The 20,191-nt window shown below is 29.3% G+C and overlaps 1 protein-coding gene across 1 annotated transcript in view; it reads right to left on the bottom strand.

Moving 5' to 3' along the window:
* Positions 1–20,191, bottom strand: part of LOC100202416 (propionyl-CoA carboxylase alpha chain, mitochondrial) — a 92,693-nt gene that overhangs the window by 39,355 nt on the left and 33,147 nt on the right. The window contains exons 14-15 of the mRNA XM_065788153.1: positions 18,547–18,733; positions 2,836–2,941 (exon numbers count right to left, since the gene is read on the bottom strand). Of these exons, the coding sequence (XP_065644225.1) occupies positions 2,836–2,941; positions 18,547–18,733 (293 nt within the window). The remainder of the gene's footprint in view (positions 1–2,835; positions 2,942–18,546; positions 18,734–20,191) is intronic.

The following is a 20,191-nucleotide window of genomic DNA, read 5'->3' as shown; positions in this document are numbered from 1 at the left end:
AAAAATCAAATAACTCTATGTGTAAATAAAACAAGGTTTTGGGTATGTTGAGGAATAAATTTGGATGTAATGCCAGTTATATTGGAAAAACCTCCAGACACTTAACAACAAGGATTCATGAGCATCTACAAGTGACAAACAATCTAATGTTTACAAGCATTTAATTTCATCTGTTAATTATAAAAATCACATTTTGGTATAAGGTTACAAAAAGTAAAAAAAAAATTTTTTATTTTTACATTTTTTATATTATATTACTGAATTATTTATTATCAATTTCTTATTGATAATAAATACTAAATACTATTACTAGGCAATAATAAGTAACTATAATTGTTTTAAAATTTTGGATACTGCTTCTAACAAAAACAAATTGAAAATTAAAGAAGCACTCCTTATTAAATAGGAAAACCCATCTTTAAATAAACAAACGGTTCATTATAGTATAAATTTGTCAACCTAATTTGTTTTATTTACTTATTATTTTTAATGCTATTTATGGTATCATAATTTTTTATTATAATTTTTATTGATTTGTACAAATTCTATTTTTCTGTTAATATTTCTCTGTAATGTCTTCAAATTTTGATTTTATATTTATATCCAGAGTTTTAAATTGTAATTTATCTTTTGAAAATGTAGTATGTTAAATACGAAACATGCCAAGATTAACAAAATTCATGTTTTTCTTTTATATATATATATATATATATATATATATATATATATATATATATATATATATATATATATATATATATATATATATATATATATATATATATATATATACATAATACAAATATTATAATATGAATTTTTTGTTATGTTTGTATATATAATATATATTGAAAAATATATTTTTATATATAATATATATATTGAAAATATATTTTTGTATACAGCTTGGAGAATAAGAAACCAAACGTGAGCAGTCAATTCAACCAGCAAACACAGGAAATTGACGATCAATTGTTTTTTTGAACTGTTAAAAAAAAATTTTTTCTATTTAAATTTTTATCTTTAGTACTAGTTCTTCATTGAACTTTATAATTATTTAATATTAATTAATAAATTATATAAATATATATTATTATTATTTAACTTTGTAAATACTTATTGCTTAAAAATTCATATTCTGTTTTTAAATTTATTAAAAAAAATATTAATAAAATTTTGAATAATATCAAGCAATTTAATGCTTTTTCTTAAATTTTATAAAAGAATTTTTATAAAATTAAAGAAAAAATTTATGTGAATACTCAATTCTATGATACTTTTATGTAACATAACTATAAATTAGTTATGTTACATAAAAAGCATAAAAGAAAAAAAATATGCAAAATGTGCAATGGATATTTTTAAATTAATTTAAAAACAATTTATTTACTGCATTGACTTTGCAAATAGCGGTAAAAGCTACGAGAAAAATAAAACAAAAAATTGAATAAAAAAAAAAACTAAGTACAGTTGGAAGAGAAAATGTTCTTAACTACAACAATTTCAATAATTTCAACTTTAAAGTTAACAACTTTAAAAAAAAAAAATGATTGCTCATTAAAATCATTTTAAATACAGGTAATATTAGTTATGTTATTAACTCTTGTGTGCAGGTACTATTTAAACTGAATACTTAATACTAAGACAATCGTTTTATGAAACACTACTTTAAAAATTGTTAATCATAAAACAAATTAAAACACTTTTTTAAAATTTAAATGATTTAACATTTAAATTCTACAAATTTAAATGATTTTATGAAATTCAATCATCAAACAAATCATGATTACATATTTTAAGTTGATTATATTACAGAATGGTTTTAGTCACAAAATTATACTAAAATATGGGTCTGTAAAATATTTTATAAGATATCAAAATGTCATGGTATACATGATAATGGATAACTTTGGATGTCTAAATAAAAGTTAGTAAGTTTAAAACGAAGTTACTCAGTGTGTATAATGACAGTGTTGGAATTTGTAGCCACAGACGCCTATTTTGCTTATAATGATATTTTAAAAATAGAATAAAACAAAAAATATTCCATTAAAAATATAATCATTATCAAAAAATCTATATTGATGACAATTAATATATATTAAAAAAAAACTTTAAAAAAAAACACTTCATCAGCTTGTATTTAATCCTAAAAACACTTTTTTAGGAATAAAAATAATCTTTTGGAAGAAAAAATTGTTGTTGAATTTACTATTTGGATAAACCAAATATAAATAAATTAAAATCTCTATTTGCCTAAAATAAAGTTTTTACAACAAATCATAATTATAAATGACATAATAAAACATCATCTTTTTTTAATATATATATACAATAAAATAATTTAATATAAAAATACAATAAAAATATAAAATAACACTATTTTTCAATTTTTATTTAATAATGCTGCATTTTCTGGTTGCGATGTTACACCTTACATCTAACAATGCTGATATGTTAACCTTAATGACATACTTCTTAATGTTTTTGGAAAGATACTTCGTTTATATTGCCTGTTGAGCAAACAAACATTCGTGTTGTGTTCAAATATCTTTTAAATCTATTAATATAACTGAAATTGAATTGCAGCAGTTTTTTGCAATACAAATATACAAAATAATTTTTAAATTGCCAGCCTATTACATGTATTGGTGAACAGAGACACAATATTTTAAAATAATTGAGTTTATGTCTCTGTCTAGATATAAAATATTAAGAGAATTTTTATTTGCTACTAATAACTTAAAATTTAATCAACTTAACAAATATAACAAAACTTAGATTGCAGTTGTTTTACTTAGTTTTATAAAAATTATTAAAAATTGATAATTATACCTAAACTTGCTATTGAGAAACTGTCCAGCAAGATCTTCTTGTTTCAAAAATAAAAATGCTGCAGCAGATAATAACTGGTCATTTTCTTCACAGCTAAGTTTACGACCTATAAAAATAACTTTTACTGATTAAAAGGATTATTTATTATTGTATTTGCTTTGTTATAGAAGTTATTAAACTATATTTTTAAAAAATGTTAAATTTTTTTCGTAATTTTGAACAGTCTTGAAAAATTAGGTAAAATTTAAAAATTTGTAAAACATATGCTAAATTCAATTAATAACAGACTAAATTAAAACTCCTAGAAATGAAAATGTGCTCCATTCCTATAAACATATATATATATATATATATATATATATATATATATATATATATATATATATATATATATATATATATATATATATATATATATATATATATATATATATATATATATATATATATATATGTATATATGTATATATGTATATATGTATATATGTATATATGTATATATGTATATATGTATATATGTATATTAGGGTGATGCAAAATTTGTAGGTTCAAAACTTTAGTTGTCCTCAAGCTTGCCCTTGTTCTATTGACAATAGTAGTTATTGGGCAAAATTTGAATCAAATCGGATGATATTTAGGGGTTGCCATGTTATGTCACATTTTGGTATAAGGTTACAAAAAGTAAAAAAAAAAATTTTTATTTTTACATTTTTTATATTATATTACTGAATTATTTATTATCAATTTCTTATTGATAATAAATACTAAATACTATTACTAGGCAATAATAAATCAATCATCTTCATCATTCAACAGTCATCTTCATCAGGGTAGACTTTGATGCAACTGGAAATTCCTTCCGGTGAAGATCAACCAATCTAAGAAGAAACTGCTTTTGGTTTTCATCTTTCGTAACGCTTGAGTTAAAGGATGTTATAAGTGCTATGCCTCGTTCCGCGCAATTGTTGACGACTTTCATTTGACGAACCTTGTGCTTCATTTCAAGATATGTTGAATCCATATCCCACTCTGAAGATTCTTTCATTAAAAATGATTCAGCTTTTTCTTTTCCATTTTTCAAAATTAGATCGAAAAGTTCTGCGGTGCGTTGTGTGACGAAGGAAGACAATGGGGTGTGACAATCGAATGTGGCAGCATCAAGTCTTTTGAGAGATTTCTGCCTTGGCTGTTGTTTCAGGTTGTTTGCCATGTCTCTCTTGGTGTTGTTGTCGACATGGGAATTGAAGAAAGCCAATCCTATTAGATGTTCAGAAAAATACCAGAGGTGGCGATGCAAAACTTTTGCTGCATTAATTGCAATTGTACGATTTGGATATTCTTGAATCCGTTGAAGAAGCTTGGCATCATTGAATGGTGCTCGTTCAGCTAACGGAGCTTCATTCCAAAACTGTCCGTATACAAATGCCACAAAAAGACTTATATCTGTTATTCCTTTCTTTTCCTTTGCAGTAATAACAAATTGATCCTGAAACAAATATATCTTTATACAATATATAGCTTTTGCCATCCAACGTGCATTGTGTGTTGCACCTGGAGCCCGAAACTTCACTTTGAACTCCGATGTTGTAGTTGATCCTCCAAGGAAAATAAGGCACAAATTCAAGAGTTCTAAGTAATCATCCCTGGGTTGTTGACCTTTAATTGCTTCACTATAATATACTACCATTTCTTCACGGAGTTTGAGAAAAAAATCGCAGTTGTAAAATTCTTTATTCCCTATAGTGAACACCTCCTTGTTGATTGCTGGCCATTGTTTCTGGAAACGGTTAAAAATTCCAACTTCAGGTCCTCCACTGGTTCCAAATGCAGTCGTGAAAATGGTGGAAAGCATGACTTCAAACATATGGTGCCTGCATCCTATCCATATAAGATTACGGTCAAGATTCTGCTCCATTATTGTGCAGGCACCATTGTTCAACCCAGTGTTAGATGAAGTAGTGTCAAAAACCAGTCCCCAAACAAATTCTTTCAATTTCCAGTCTTTAAGAGCCTTCATGCAAGCATCAGCCTGTTGCTCACCTGTACCTCGATCAATCTTTGGAACGCCCAGCAATTTTTCCACCCCACCACCAGTCACAAGGATGGCAATTCTATCAACTTTTTTTTGACCACCAGTGATATCAGGTAAGAGCTTTCCATCCCAATGCAGAAGAAGTGGATCATCAGGAGAGAAACCAACCTTGTCAGCTGTAGTCACCGCTTCACGAACAGATCGCCTTTTTCTGCGGATTGTGCTGTACGACAATGATAAATCTTTTACCGAGTGACCAAGAGCCTGAAACACTGTTCCAACCACGAAGAGTGCACGGCGATCAGAAATATTAACACGATCAAGAGATGATACAACATTATTTGTTAGAACTTTCATCTTCTTTTTCGTTGAACCACTTGTGCTCAGTGTGCTGGAAGCGGAAGGAGTCTGATATTCATCATCATCCGAGGAACTAGAGCTACTTTCACTCACAATGTCAACTGCTGATGAAGAAGAAATGAGTTCTGTTTTTTCCATCAGTTGCGCTTGACTTCTTTGACGCCTCAATTCCATTTTAGTTTCTCGGACTCGTTTCCGTGCCTCCCTAGCTGTTAAATTCCGATCAATTCCTGCCATACTACAACTTAATGGATCTTCTTGCTGCTGACGTAAAAATGCTTTATCTTCATCGTTTTTCATAACTTCTGATGCATTCTTGGTTGAAATATCAAAAAGTTCTTCAAGGTCAGCGTGGAAAATTCCTTCTTTCATTTGACAGCTGTCCAATTTTGATCCTCGGTGTTTTTTCAGCAGCAGATATTCGTCATAAAGTTTTTTTCACTTTCTTTCCGCATTGTCAATTCTTTGAGTTGGAATTTTTCCTCTCTCCCATATAACAAGAACTGCTTCAATTGTTGCCCGAATACTTTTTTTTCACTTCTTGTTTCTCTTCTATATGATGGAAGAGCAACCTCCGAAGAACATCCCCTCTTGAAGGAAGTCTGGCAGTCGACAGAGTTTGTGTAGGTTTACCAACAAGCCACACCTCAGCAGAAGATCTAGTGGTTGCCATATTATCAATTTCTAAATTATAAATAAATAAACAATGAAAAAACAAATTTGCGAATTTTGAGAAAATCACAAAATTTTACCAATGGTTAATTCATCTTATAAAACATGGCAACCCCTAAATTTGCTTCTTTTAGTCTAATTTTTGGTACACATGATCCTAGGTGATAAAGGAACACAGGCAACCTTGAGGAGAATGTTTTTTGTGACATTTTTTTTTCTATTACAATCTGAATCACCCTAATGTATATATGTATATATGTATATATGTATATATGTATATGTGTATATGTGTATACATGTATATATGTATATATACATATACACTGCTGCTCACGGAAGTTAGGACAATGGAGATTTTTTCAAAAAAGCAATATTAATATGTAATTATGTTATAGAACTTTTAATTTATATTAATAAAAATTATATTTTTTATACATTTTCAAAATAAAATATATTATTAGTCAGTTTTATGTAATAAAAATTTACAAAAACCATTATAATAATTAAATTTTGTTTTCGCCAAAAAAACCTTTGATTTAATAACTGCTTTAACTATTCTTGGCATTCTTTCAATTAATTTTCTAATTGTTTTTATCTAAATACTATTCCATTCCTGTTCTATAATGTTCCATAAATGAGATTTTGATGTTGGACATACAGCTCTAATTTTTCTATCCAGTTCATCCCATAGTAACTCTATAGGGTTGAGGTCTTGGCTTTGGGGAGGCCAGTTCATTACATGTAATACATGTTCAGCTTTTTTTGATTCTAAATAATTTCTACATAATAACGCAGTATGTTTAAGGTCATTATCTTGCATCAGAATAAAATTACCTCAGACTAATCGAAGTCCGAAGGGATCGCACTTGTTTCAGGATATCTCTGTAATGTTCTTTTCTCATTATACCATTGATTTTACGCAAATCTCTCACTCCATCCAGAGAGAAACAACCCCAAACTATCACAGAGCCTTCACCATGTTTTACTGTTGGAACCAGACATTGAGTTAGCATTTTTTCTTTGGCAGATCTTCTAACGTAAACTCTTCCCTTATTTCTGAAAACTTCAAACTTTGACTTATCGGTCCTGAGTGCTTGTTTCCATTCATCCATTGTCTAATTTTTGTGGAACTGTGCCCAATGAAATCTCTTCTGTCGATTACCTTTTCGTAGATATGGTTTACAGATAGCAACACGACCATGCAAATTAGCTTTTTGCAATCTTCATTAGATTGTACTGCCAGAAATTTTTTTTCTCAATCACAGTTGAAAATAGCTGTTATTTGTGGAGCAGTTAACATTCGATTATGTTTACTGATGACATTATTGTCGGTTATCAGTTTTTGTTGTTATGCGAGAAGGACTTGGACAATTTCTGTCTTCCAAACTTCCAGACTCTCAATATTGACGAATTGTATAGCTAACTGTTGATTTACTCAGATTTAGTTTTTCAGGTATTTTTATAACTGTATAGTCTTCTTGAAGCAAAGTGAGTATTGCTGCCCTTTTTTCTACATTTATTGGCTTACCTTTAGACATATTTTTTCCAATATTTTGAATTTACATTAAAAAACAATTTTTATTTTACCTTTGAACTTCTGCACTTGAAATTTTTAAGACACTAACACAAAATACACAAAATATCTGCATATTAAAACACAGTAAAAAATAGAAATACTTGTTGAATGACAAACTTAAAAGATTTGAGTCGATAATGTAAAATACATGTTCATATGTGAATATGTTTCTGGACCTTAAATATGTTTCAGGGTTCTCTGTTTATTAATTTAAAATGTAAACACTTTTACTTGCCTGTATAATTGTTTTATAATGTATTTACATTAAAATAACTTAATTTAGAACTTTTTTATACAAATTTTATTTAACATGACTTATTTTTAATAAAAATAAATTTTACTAATATAAATTAATAATTTTAAAACATAATTACATGTTAATATTGTTCTTTATAAAAAATAATTTTTGTCCTAACTTCCATGAGTGCCAAGGTATATATTGACGCTTGCAGGAAGCACTCATTATCCATTTTATTTATTTTTTTCATTCTTATTTAAAATTTTATTAAAAATTCAACAACAACAAAAAAAGAGTAATCCAATAATAAGAGATTATCAGATTCATCAACAACAATTAAAACAGAGCTAAAATGTCTAGTAGAAAAAGCAACAGTTATAATACCACATGCAACAGTAACACTTATAAAAAAAACCCACACGTATTTACAGAAATTTGTTTAATTTGTTAAAAGGCAAAAAAAATCTTAAACAAAATTTAACATAAAACCTGAGGTAAATGAACAAGGAAAATTATTATATATATATATATAAGATAAGAATTGACAAACAACTAAAAAGATTGCAAATTATATGAATAAGGAAAGCAAGATGAAGGAAGCAATTTCCAAAGAAATGATGTTTGCAGAAAAAAACTTGACTAATTAGAGTTTTTGGAGCACTTAGGAATGTCAAAGAAAAGAATTAGACCTAATAGAATGACGAGTAAAACAAGAATTTTAGTAGATAGCACGAGAGCGCTAGCACTTTAGAGCAGTGCCCATTATAGTATTTGTAGAAAAGAGAAAGAGAAGCAACATTACAACTATGAGAAAATGGTTGGAGGTTGGCTGCAAGAGCAGGTCCAATTATGTTTAAAATGCCTTTAGGCACCTTGTCTAAAAGAGAAAGGGCATCATGAGAAGATATGCCCCAGATATGGCAACAGTATTCCATACTAGGCTGGATTTAAGATTTATAAAGATAGAAAATAGAATCCGGAGTAAGAAATTTTGGAGCTCGATAAAGAGATGCAACCTGAGCAGATGTTAATTTTGCAACTGATTTGATATATGGTTTCCGAGAAAGATCAGAAGTAAGAGTTAAACCTAGAAGATGAAGGGTAGATGACCCATTGAGTACATTACCGTTCATAAATATAGGAAGATCTAAATTATTGCGATAACAATTGGCTGAAAAAAATTGAGTTTTATCGAAATAAAAGTTCACCAACAACTGTGAGCCCCAAGCTAAAGCAGAAGTGAGATCCTTTTTAAGCCCAAATGCCTCCTCAAAGCAATCAGAAAGTGTTCGCTTCAAATCATGACAAGAGTAAATGGTATTATCATAAGCGAACAATGACACCTTAGATGTGAGAATATTTGGAAGATTGTCAATGTAAATTAAAGAGAATAAGGCCAAGGATTGAACCATGAGGAACCCCTGAAGTTACAGAATAAGAAGAATCCTGCCCATCGAGAACAACTTTTATATTACGATTGGAAAGGAAAGATTCAATCACCTTAAAGATGTTACCAAATACACCATAAAAAGAAAACTTATAGAGAAGACTAGCATTCCAAACTTTATCAAAAGCTTTAGAAATGTCAAAAGCAATGGCTTTAACCTCTTCACCTCTATCTAATGCACGATTAAACCTAACGGTTAATACTGTTAGCAAATCAGCTGTAGAACAAGAAGATCGAATTCCATATTGATGGTCAGAAAGTTATTAGATTCAAGATGAGAAATTAAGTGTTTGTTAAAGACACAAAAACCTTGCTTATGATAGGAAGAAGACTTATGGGACCTTAGTTAGACGAATCAGATCGCTCTCCAGAACTTTTGAAGATAGGGATAACAGATACCGCTTTCCAGCAGGCTGAAAAACAAGACTCTGATAAGTACTTGTTCAATGGTTTTGAAAGTATAGACAACAGCTCTGGAGAACACTTCTGGGAAACTATAACAGGTATGTTGTCTGGGCCACAAGCTGTTGAAGAGTCTGAGCAGGAAATCACTTTAGATAAAGAAGCTGGAGTGATACAAATGTCAAGCAATGGATCAACCTGTTTAAAGACTAAATCAGGCAGAAAGCAACTAGTAGTTTCAAGAGATAATAATGATGAAAAGTTCTTAGCAAACAAATCTGCTTTGCCTTTAGGTGAGATGACAAAGTCAGAACCATACAAGAGAAGTGGAATAACAGATTTGCCCTTATTGATACAATTAAAGAATCTCCAGAAGTCACGAGAGCCTAATTTTTATGAGGAAATACAAGATTTTATGACCTGAGAATAGCGGGCTTTGACGTTATACAAAACCTTTTTACAATAGTTTCTAGCAGTAATAAACAGGCATCTGTTTTCTGGAGAATTTTTTTGCTGATAGATATGGAAGTAACGATTTCAATTGAAAATTACAGCATCACAATGTTAGAAAAACCATAGAGAAGAGTGAGGCATGACCTGGAATCGTCTAGAGAGAATAAAAGATTACATGCAAGCGTGAATATATATATATATATTTATATATATATATATATATATATATATATATATATATATATATATATATATATATATATATATATATATATATTTAAACAATTTCAAAAATGCATTCTATAAAATATAGTGCTGAATGTTCTTAAAAGAACAGCACAATTTTAAATTAGTAGGAAATCACTTAAAAAAACTTCTTTCATTTTATACAGTGTTTCATCAATAAAGATCATCAGAAATGAATGATCAAATGAATAAAACTTCAACTTATACAAAAAATAAATCATAGGAAGTCACAAATGTCTTAACTACTGTGAATTTTCACACATTTGTGGAATATGCTGACAATATTATAAAAAGAATTCTTTAGAATTGAATACTTCTGCTTTTTTTTTTAAATTAATTTTTTAAAAAGAGGGATTTAATATAAGATGTATTTTTAATACAGTGCTTCCAGATTAGGATGTTAAATGCTGGACTTTCTTGACTCAATGCATGAGTTTTGCTTGTGTCTCTCTTTTTATGTCAACTCATTTTATTATCTCCTAATGAGGGTACAGCTCTGAAACTCAGTTTCATAGTTCTGAGGCCGGCTGGTTGTCAGGTTTCCCAAACTATGTGAACAAAGGGATCCAAATGTGCCAAGGCCACATTTGGATCCCTTTGTTACAGCTTAGGGTTTATTAATAGTAAATAGGCAATTGCTTCGGCTATTAAACAGTGTATTGAGTACTATCTATACTTTAAGTCAAGTTCATTAACAAATTAAAAAAAAATAAAGTGCCAAAAACTTTAAAACACAAAATACCATCCTCATCACCAAGTTCACTAAACCTATCATTCGCTAATATTCCTGGTCTTCGAAGTAACTTTTCTTCTGTTGAGTCTTATCTCTTGTAGAGTTTACTAGACCTACTTGCTCTTTGTGAGACTAACTTAAGTTCAGCTGTCTTATCTTGTGACCTTAGTGTTGGTTAACTTTCTTTAAATCGTAAAGACTCCAATAGTCACATGCTTGGCCTGGGCATTTACATTTGCAAGAACTCACCCATTTGTCCGGAAACTAGGTTTCAATCCACAGACTATTTGTTTATGTGCTTTTGTTTAGCACCACTTTATTCTATCGCCTTACTTTATTCTATCGCCTTTCTTTCTTCTATATCGCTCTCATTAATCTCAAGACTGCACACTTTTTGTAATTATTTTTGATCATATTTCCAAGCCCTCTCTCTTTATCTAGCAACCAATAATGTTGTTGTTGGTCACTTTAATGCTCACCCTGAATGGCTTAGTTCTAGTGTCAAAGACTCTGCAGGCATTAAAGCCCACAACATTTGTCTTTCTCAATCTCAAACTCAAATAGTCAACTTTCCAACTCGCTTACTAGACAACCCGAATAATTTACCTTCTCTACTCAATTTATGTCTTTTTTCTGATCCTAGTCAGTGCTCAGTTTGTCCACATTCACACTAAGGTACTTCTAATCAGGCCTTAATCTCTCTAAAACTATTATCTCATTCCTCTTCATTATCACAACCTCCCAATCTGACATCTTACAACTACCTTAAAGCTGACTGGGACTCTTTCCTTGATTTTTTTCGAGATGGCCCTTAGGTAAATATTTTTCGTCTTCCTTCCTAATCTCAGGTCATGAAATCTTGTATTTCATCACAAAAATTAGGCTCTTGTGACATCTGGAGAATCTTTATTAGTATCAATAATAAGGGCAAATCTGTTATTCCACCACTCTTGATAGTTCAGACTTCACCTCACCTAAAGAAAAAGCTGAATTGTTTGCTAAAAACTTTTCATCGATCGTCTTTTGATTCCATTAGTTGCGTTTTACCTTATATAGCCGTCATCGACAGGTTGATCTATTGCTTGACATTCTTATCACTCCAGCTTCTGTACCCAGAAAGACTTCCTGCTTAGACTCTTTTACAGCTTGTGGCCCAGACCACATACCTGTTATAGTCTTCCAGAAGCGTTCTCCGGAGCTGTCATCTATACTTTTAAAACTATTCAACAAGTGCTTATTAGAGTCTTGTTTTTCAGCCTGCTGGAAATCGGCATCTGTTATCACTATTTCAAAAATTCTGGTGAGCGATATGATTTGTCTAACTACCGTCCCATTAGTCTTCTTCCTATCATAAGCACGGTTTTTGGATCTTTAGTTAACAAACACTTAATCTCTTATCTTAAATCTAATAACTTACTTTCTTATCATCTAAATGGATTTCAATCTTCTTGTTCTACAGCTGATTTGCTAACTGTAATAACTGATAGGTTTTATTGTAAATTAAATAGAGGTGGAGAGGTTAACACTATTGCTCTTGACATTTCTAAAGCTTTGATAAGGTTTAGCACGCTGGTCTTCTCCATAAGCTTTCTTCTTATGTGTATCCGGTAACATCTTTAAGATGATTGAATCCTTCCTTTCCAATCATAATATAAAAGTTGTCCTCGATGGACAGCACTCTTGTTCATATCCTGTAACTTCAGGGGTTTCTCAAGGTTCAATCCTTGGCCCTATACTCTTTTTAATTTACATTAACGATCTTCCAAATATTCTCATATCTAAGGTATCATTGTTCACTTATGATAATACCATTTACTCTTGTCATGATTAGAAGTGAACACTCTCTGATTGCTTTGAGGGAGCATTTGGGCTTGAAAAGGATCTCACTTCTGCTACAGCATAAGGCTCACAGTTGTTGGTGAACATTTATTTCAATAAAACTTTTTTTCAGCCAACTGTTATTGCAATAATTTAGATCTTCCTATATTTATGAATGGTAATGTACTCAATGAGTCATCTACCCTTCATCTTCTAGGATTAACTTTTACTTCTGATCTTTCTTGGAAACCATATATCAAATCAGTTGCAAAATTAGCATCTGCTCAGGTTGCATCTCTTTATCGAGCTAGACACTTTCTTACTCTGGATTATATTATTTATCTCTATAAATCTTAAATCCAGTCTTGTATGGAATACTGTTGCCATATCTAGGGCATATCATCTAATGATGCCATTTCTCTTTTAGACAAGGTGCAAAAACGCAATGTTAACATAGTTGGACCTGCTCTTGCAGCCAACCTCCAACTACTTTCACATTGTCGATATGTTGCTTCACTTTCTCTTTTCTACAAATACTATAATGGGCACTGCTCTAAAGTGCTAGCGCTCTCGTGCTATCTACTAAAATTAATTCTTGTGTTACTCGTCATTCAATTAAGTCTCATCCTTTATTTATGACATCCTAAGCGCTCCAATAACTCTTATTTGTCAAATTTTCTTTCTCGAACATCAGTTCTTTGGAATTTGCTTCCTTAATTTTGCTTTCCTGAGTCATATAATTTGCAATCCTTTAAGTCATCTGTCAATCGTTATCTTACTCTGCAATATTTATCTTTTCTCTTCCAGTAACTTCCTACTCTAATCAGTGGTTGCTTGTAGATCAGTTGAAAGCGAAAATGTTTATAAAAAAAAAAGAAAAAAAAATTATTTGAGCTCACTTATTTTCATAATTTTTTAGGAGAATTTTATTCATGTGCCTGCATTTTGAAATCAATTCCGATTTTTTGTTTAATAAACATTCTTGGTTTGCATGTCTAATTATTTCTAACTTTTCTTGTAGGCATAGTATCCATTTTTTGGAAATCTTGTTATATGCATGTGCTGTTTTAAGGATGGACCAATTCAGTATTAAATCATCAATATTTTTATCTTTTAACTCCTATATATATTTTGACAGCATGGTGTCTTTTGAATGCTTTTTATTTTTAAAGGATTGATTATGATTGGCAAAATGTTTTTTCTATTCACCCTCTGTTATGCAAATATATTGTTTATCAGGTACATTCTTAAAGGAAACAACACATTTATATACCACATTTTTTGATTAAAAACTTCCACTCATTGGACAATTGTTTTTTTGTTTACAATTGCAATTTTCTGTAGTTTTTTCATTTAGGATTTCCTGTTTGTTCAATAAAGCATTATTGTGACCTTTTATAATTTTTTCCATATTTTTTGTATCTGCAGTTATTGAGTGGTAAAAATTATCAAAGTCAAATTTAATAAATGTACAGTCAATATCTGTATATATTAAATAAATAATAAATAACTGTACAAATAAATAAATAATAAATAACTGTACAAATAAATGTACAGTCAGTAACTCAATAACTGCAGATATTTTAGATAGAACAATTGAATTTGCAAAAAGTCACACAGTTATTCCTGAAGAAACAATCCAGATGATAAAATTTTGTAGAAAAACCTTACTTCATTTTAATAAAAAATCTGGTCCACAACTCAGTAAAATTATAAAAGGTATTTTTAAATTTTTTTAAATATTAGCTTTCAAATCAAAAAAAAATCTAAATTTAAAAATTGTTAACTTTCTTGACGTCACATTTAACCTCTCTAAAAATTGAATAAAAAATTGAAAAAATCTGAGCGAACGCTGCTTATTTATTTCTTGCATTGCGTAGCGATTAGTTTTAACTACCATAGTATTTATAAGCTCTTCTGTAACAAATAGCTTAAAGAAATCCAATGGTTTCTTGCTCTCCATATTTATCTTCAAACCAGGATTGGCAGTAAATTGAATTTGTTTTAGAATATTTGCTCATCTTTCTATTGGTTTTAATTTTTAGATGGATTAATTTCAGAAGTTGTTTTGTCAGGTAAAATATTTCTTAAAAGATCTAGTTGTTAAGCTTTGTTTAGATTTTGTCTATAAGCAAGATCACCCGTTGTTCTAGCTCTTTTTGGCGGCATTAAAAATCTTCTGCAGTGGCTGCTAGATGAACGTCTGCTAACTGATCATTATTACTTTCTTCAGTGTTATTATCCTCAGAACCTGATTCTGATTCAGTCAAGCTCAAAGACGCAGTAGTATAAGGGAAAAATGAATCAGAATCTTCAATATTATCAAATAAGCTATATTACTAGTCACTGCAATGAGTTATACTCATCACGGTGTTATGAGTATACTCGCACTATGGCTCTGGAGAAAAAAATTTCTTCTCCATTGCCAAAATACAAGTATACTCGTAGTGCTTATTTTTTTTGTCAGTCATATTTAGAATAAATAAAATAAATAAAAAATACTATAGAACTATATTTGATTAAAAATATTTTATTTATTGAAATGTTGATATCTAGCCTTGGCAATGGGAATGAAACCACGCAAAACAGCCTCAGCAAAAATTAATCATTGCAGACATTATCGCTCTGCAAAGAAATAAAGCGTAGTTTAAAATAGCTCGGCAGCTTTTTTTCATGTTAAACAATTTAATAGTAGTTATGAAAATTTGCATTTCCTATGGGTTAAACCTGGTTCAGAATGTAAACCACAGCCAAAATTTAGCAGGTTTTCCGGTTAGTTTCTTATGTAAATTCAAATTGCAAATCTATATAGAATACTTATGGCTTTATAGTACAGTATTTCGTTGGGACCCATACAGAATACCCAGCAGGCTAACCTATATGGGCCCTAGATGTAAAACCACTGTAAAAAATAGGCAGGATCCCTGAGGCATCCCAAATGGGTCTCAGTTAACGATTCTAACAGTACCCGTATCAATACTGGCTGGGTAATGTTTTAGTAACACTTTATGAAGTCATAAAATGGTTACTAAGCTTCTTTTTTTTTAGAAAACTTGCTTAATTATAAAACAAATTTTCACTATACTTATATAAAACTTTTATATAAGTATAGTGTTTCTGTAGTAATGAAAAAGTTTGATCAAAATATCAATTCAGTTTTGATTATTTTGTGTTGTGTGATATAGTGAGATGGGAATTGTTAGGTGGCTAAAATAAAAATTAGGAACTTGGAATATGGACAGTAAATAATTTAGCTAAATAATTTGTTTGTTATTATTCATAAATAACATATTGTTTATAGGATTACTCCATTGTAGAGATTCTAAAAATGAGCGTTGTGGAGATTCTAAAATTTTTATTTTAGAATCTCCAAAACGCTTATTTACATTAACTTTTTAGATCTCATGACTGCACCGCGAAAGTTAACTTTAAAGCACCTTTTTATATTATGGCCTGCAGTCTAATATATGTGAATTTTATATTGAACTGGTCCATCCTCAAAATAGTTCTTTTGCATAATATCTCCAATAAATGTATATCATGCCTACAAGAAATTTGATTTGCTACAAATATGTTTGTATCCTGTTACTTTTAGCTAGTATAAACTTAAAAAAAATCAAAAGTGAATTCTTCATCAATATCTAGTGTAAATTGAGTACTTCGCAAGCAATTTTTTGAAACTTTTTTTTTTTAATTTTATCAAAATATGTGCTCATATGGCAACAAAATAAAATAGGTTAAATAATTTTTTATTTTGAATAATAAAGTTTAAGCTTATGGTTCCAGGTCCCATGCATAGAATAAGTTTATAACGAGTTGTGAATAAGTTTTTATAAGTTATGCAAAAATAATCCAGATAAACTAAAAAAAAGAAAAAGAAAAGGAAAATGCCAACCATTTTGGAGTCTATTGAAACTAATGAATCATTGAAAAGTAAAATATCTTGTGGTAGACCTGTTACAATTGCATCAAAAGCCAACATTCAATATATTTATAAAAAGTTTGATCATCGTTCTAGTTGTTCCCAAAATTGTGTACCAGAAAGCTAAAATATCATCAAAGTTACATTTCAAAAATTTTAAAAGAACATCAATTCTTTTTTACTCATCGGACACAGCCTGCCAACTCTGGTTTTTATTCATATAATAATCTGACTCCCCCACATGTAAAGTTTGATTTTAAAGCCAAATATGGAATAGAATTATTGGTTTGGCTTTTTAATTTCACCAAATGACAATCAAAGCTGCTTTTTTATTTCTTCAGGAGCGGCAGTGAACCAAATAGTCTACTTAGAAACCATAATTTAAATATATTTGGTTCCATTTATAAATAAATTCTATAGTATAGGAGAGTACGTATTTTGGACAGACATTTTACAAAATTTAGCATCTGCTCATTGTGCAAGTATTCTTGGACAGCAAAGAATCTTGATGAGTTAAAATCTAGAAGTCTACAGTCTTGGTATATTTTGGGTGTTAAGAAAATTGACCATATAAGAAGACATGGTTTCTAATTTTTTTTTTTTCTTTTCAAATACATAAAAAAAATTTTATTATTATTTTAATTTTTTTAAAAAAATATTTTTTTTTAAATAAAAATTTTTCAAATTGTTTCAAAAATAAGGCTTTTATTCTAGCCCTAAAACTTATTCATAACCCGTTATGGCTAACCCAAGACACAAAAGCAATTTTTGCAGTAATTATTTAACTTTAAAATTTGAATCTTTTTATGTATGCATATGGATTAAAACATTAAAGATATTTTTGTCTGTTTAATTCAAAATATGATCAGCTAATTCTATAGAAGGAACCTAGTAGTTTGATGTATCAAAAGTTTTGAAGTATTTCTTGTCTTTTAGAAATACTTAGTTATCATTCAGAAACTTTGACCCTTGAGTTAAAACAGCATAAAAAAATAGATTTTGTTATTACTTAACTTTATTACAATTTAGAAGAAGCCTTTTATATTAACACCAACCGGGCTTCTTTATTTTATATTACCTCCTGGGGCTGAACCTGAATTATCTGATCTCAGTGAAAGTGATACAGCTGAACTACAGTTATAAGCACAAAGTGATATTCATGATATTAGTGTATATGATTTTGAAAATAATGATAAAAAGATTTTGAAAAAGTATACATTGAGTCTGAAGAAAAATGCAAGAGAAAAAAACATAAGTGGATTTGGAATCATATATAATAAAAATTAAAGATATAACATTTAGGGTGAAACTTTGAGTTTACGGCCACCAAGTTTTGATAAAATGTTACTAATTGACTTTTTTAACAATGAATTGATTTGTAAAATCAATTTATGGTTAATTTTTAGATGCTATGCAGATCAGATTGCCAAGAAAAGTGGAAACTTCTCCATCTTAATTAGGAGTTGCTGATACACTTCTATTGCAAAATAACAATAAGCCACATCTGATTGATAGACCCTCAAAGCAAAATTCATTAGAAAGTAACCTAGTTTTATACAGAGGAAGGCTCGTACTAACTTTAACGCCACAATGAGTGGTAAGAATTGATGAATTTGCACATTGGCCTTAAATTTAAATCTTCTCCTAATATTAAAAAATAATTTCATAAATCCAGAATTCTATATTTTATTCTCTGGAAGTAATAAAAAAGTGATAAGCTCATGTTGAAGCAATATTATCAACTAATAGATTTTTAAACTTTTCAATCTTATCACTAATGGTGACAAAAAATACATAAAAGAATAGATTTACCTGCAAAACCTTCAGGATACTCCCGTGGTAAAAATGCTGTCGATATTTTTCCCTCTCTAAATCTTGGATTATCACACACATCTCTTAGCAATGAGATATTATGAGCCACTCCACGAATAACATATGAGTCTAATGCCTTATCCATTATGTTTAATGCTTCTTCTCGATTTTTTCCATATGTGGCTAACTAAAACATAATTTATTAGTAACATGAAAAATAATGAAACATTAAATAAAAAAAAAATTAATAAAAAAATGTGTTGTAAACTGTTTTTTCATTAAAAAATTAATACTTTATCATTCAGTAATTTTATATTAAAAAGTTACAGAATGATGAAGTATACACTATTTATCTGCTTTTAATTGAAAAGGTTAAAAAAAAGAGATTACGGAAAAACCATCTCCACGGAAAAACCATTTTAAGTAGCAGGCCCTTAAAAACTTCAATTAAAAATAAGAATTTATTTCGAATCCTTTTAAAACTAGTATGCCTACATATATACCAAACATTCTATGATAACAAGTAATGAACAGTCATTAATCAGAAATAATATTTTATCCTATTATTATGCATAAAAAGTAAACGTGTATTTAAATTTTTTTTCTCAAGCAAAAAAGTGAAATGATTAATTTTTGGCAGAAATCAACTTTAGTGACAATGCCTGTATATTGAATTGTAACGATTTGTTAGGCAGATCCTGAAAATCCATCTTTTAAAAAGGATTTTGAAAAAAGAAAACTATCCACTCTGGACTATGAACCATAAAAGGCCATCTAAAATTCAAATATGAATGTCTTACTTACTTGTGATGTGTTACATCACAAGTTAGTAAGATATATAAATAGATGATACTGATGATGTACTGAAAATAAACATGCAATCAATGCACTATGATCGCTAGAAAAATATACTAAAAGACCAACATTATTGCAAATCCTATTTATTATCTAATAATATAAATATCTAATCCCAACATTATCAAAATATTGTTATACTTTTTAAATGAGTATCCAGTTATCTACATTAACTTAAATAAACTAATATAAACATAAAGAAAAATGCATAAATTGTATTAATTACTTAACCAAAACAAGAAAATGAAAAAAAAGAGCAAGAGAAACGGAAACATTGAGTTAATTACCAGCATGGCTAAAGATTTATGATTAAAAAAAATTTGAAAAAGATTTGAAATAAAGAAAAGATATTTATAATCCAGAAAAAATAAAGAACTTTGAACATGGACATAAATATGAATTGATAGCTCTTCTACAATTGGCAAAAAAATCAAAATGTTTTCTTAAAATATGTGGATTTTTCTATCACCAAATGATTCAAAAAATGTGGAGAAACTGAGCACTGACTAGGATTAGAAAAAACACATAAGTTGAGTAGAAAAGATAAATGATTCAGCTTGTCAGGAAAGCAAGCTGTAAGGCTGACTATTTATGTTAGAGAGGCAAAAGTTGTGGGCCTTAACACCTGCAGAGTGACTGACACTAGAACCAAGCCAATCAGTGTGATGAGCATTAAAGTTGCTAACAATATTGGCTGAAGAATGTAGAGAAAAGGCTTGGTCAATTACGAATGGGTTTTTCACGAATTAAAGGAAGATAACCATCAACACTTAGATCACAAGATGAGACA

Source organism: Hydra vulgaris, chromosome 01 (assembly GCF_038396675.1).
Source record: "Hydra vulgaris chromosome 01, alternate assembly HydraT2T_AEP".
Lineage (NCBI taxonomy): Eukaryota > Metazoa > Cnidaria > Hydrozoa > Anthoathecata > Hydridae > Hydra > Hydra vulgaris.
This window is presented reverse-complemented; position numbering and strand designations above follow the sequence as displayed.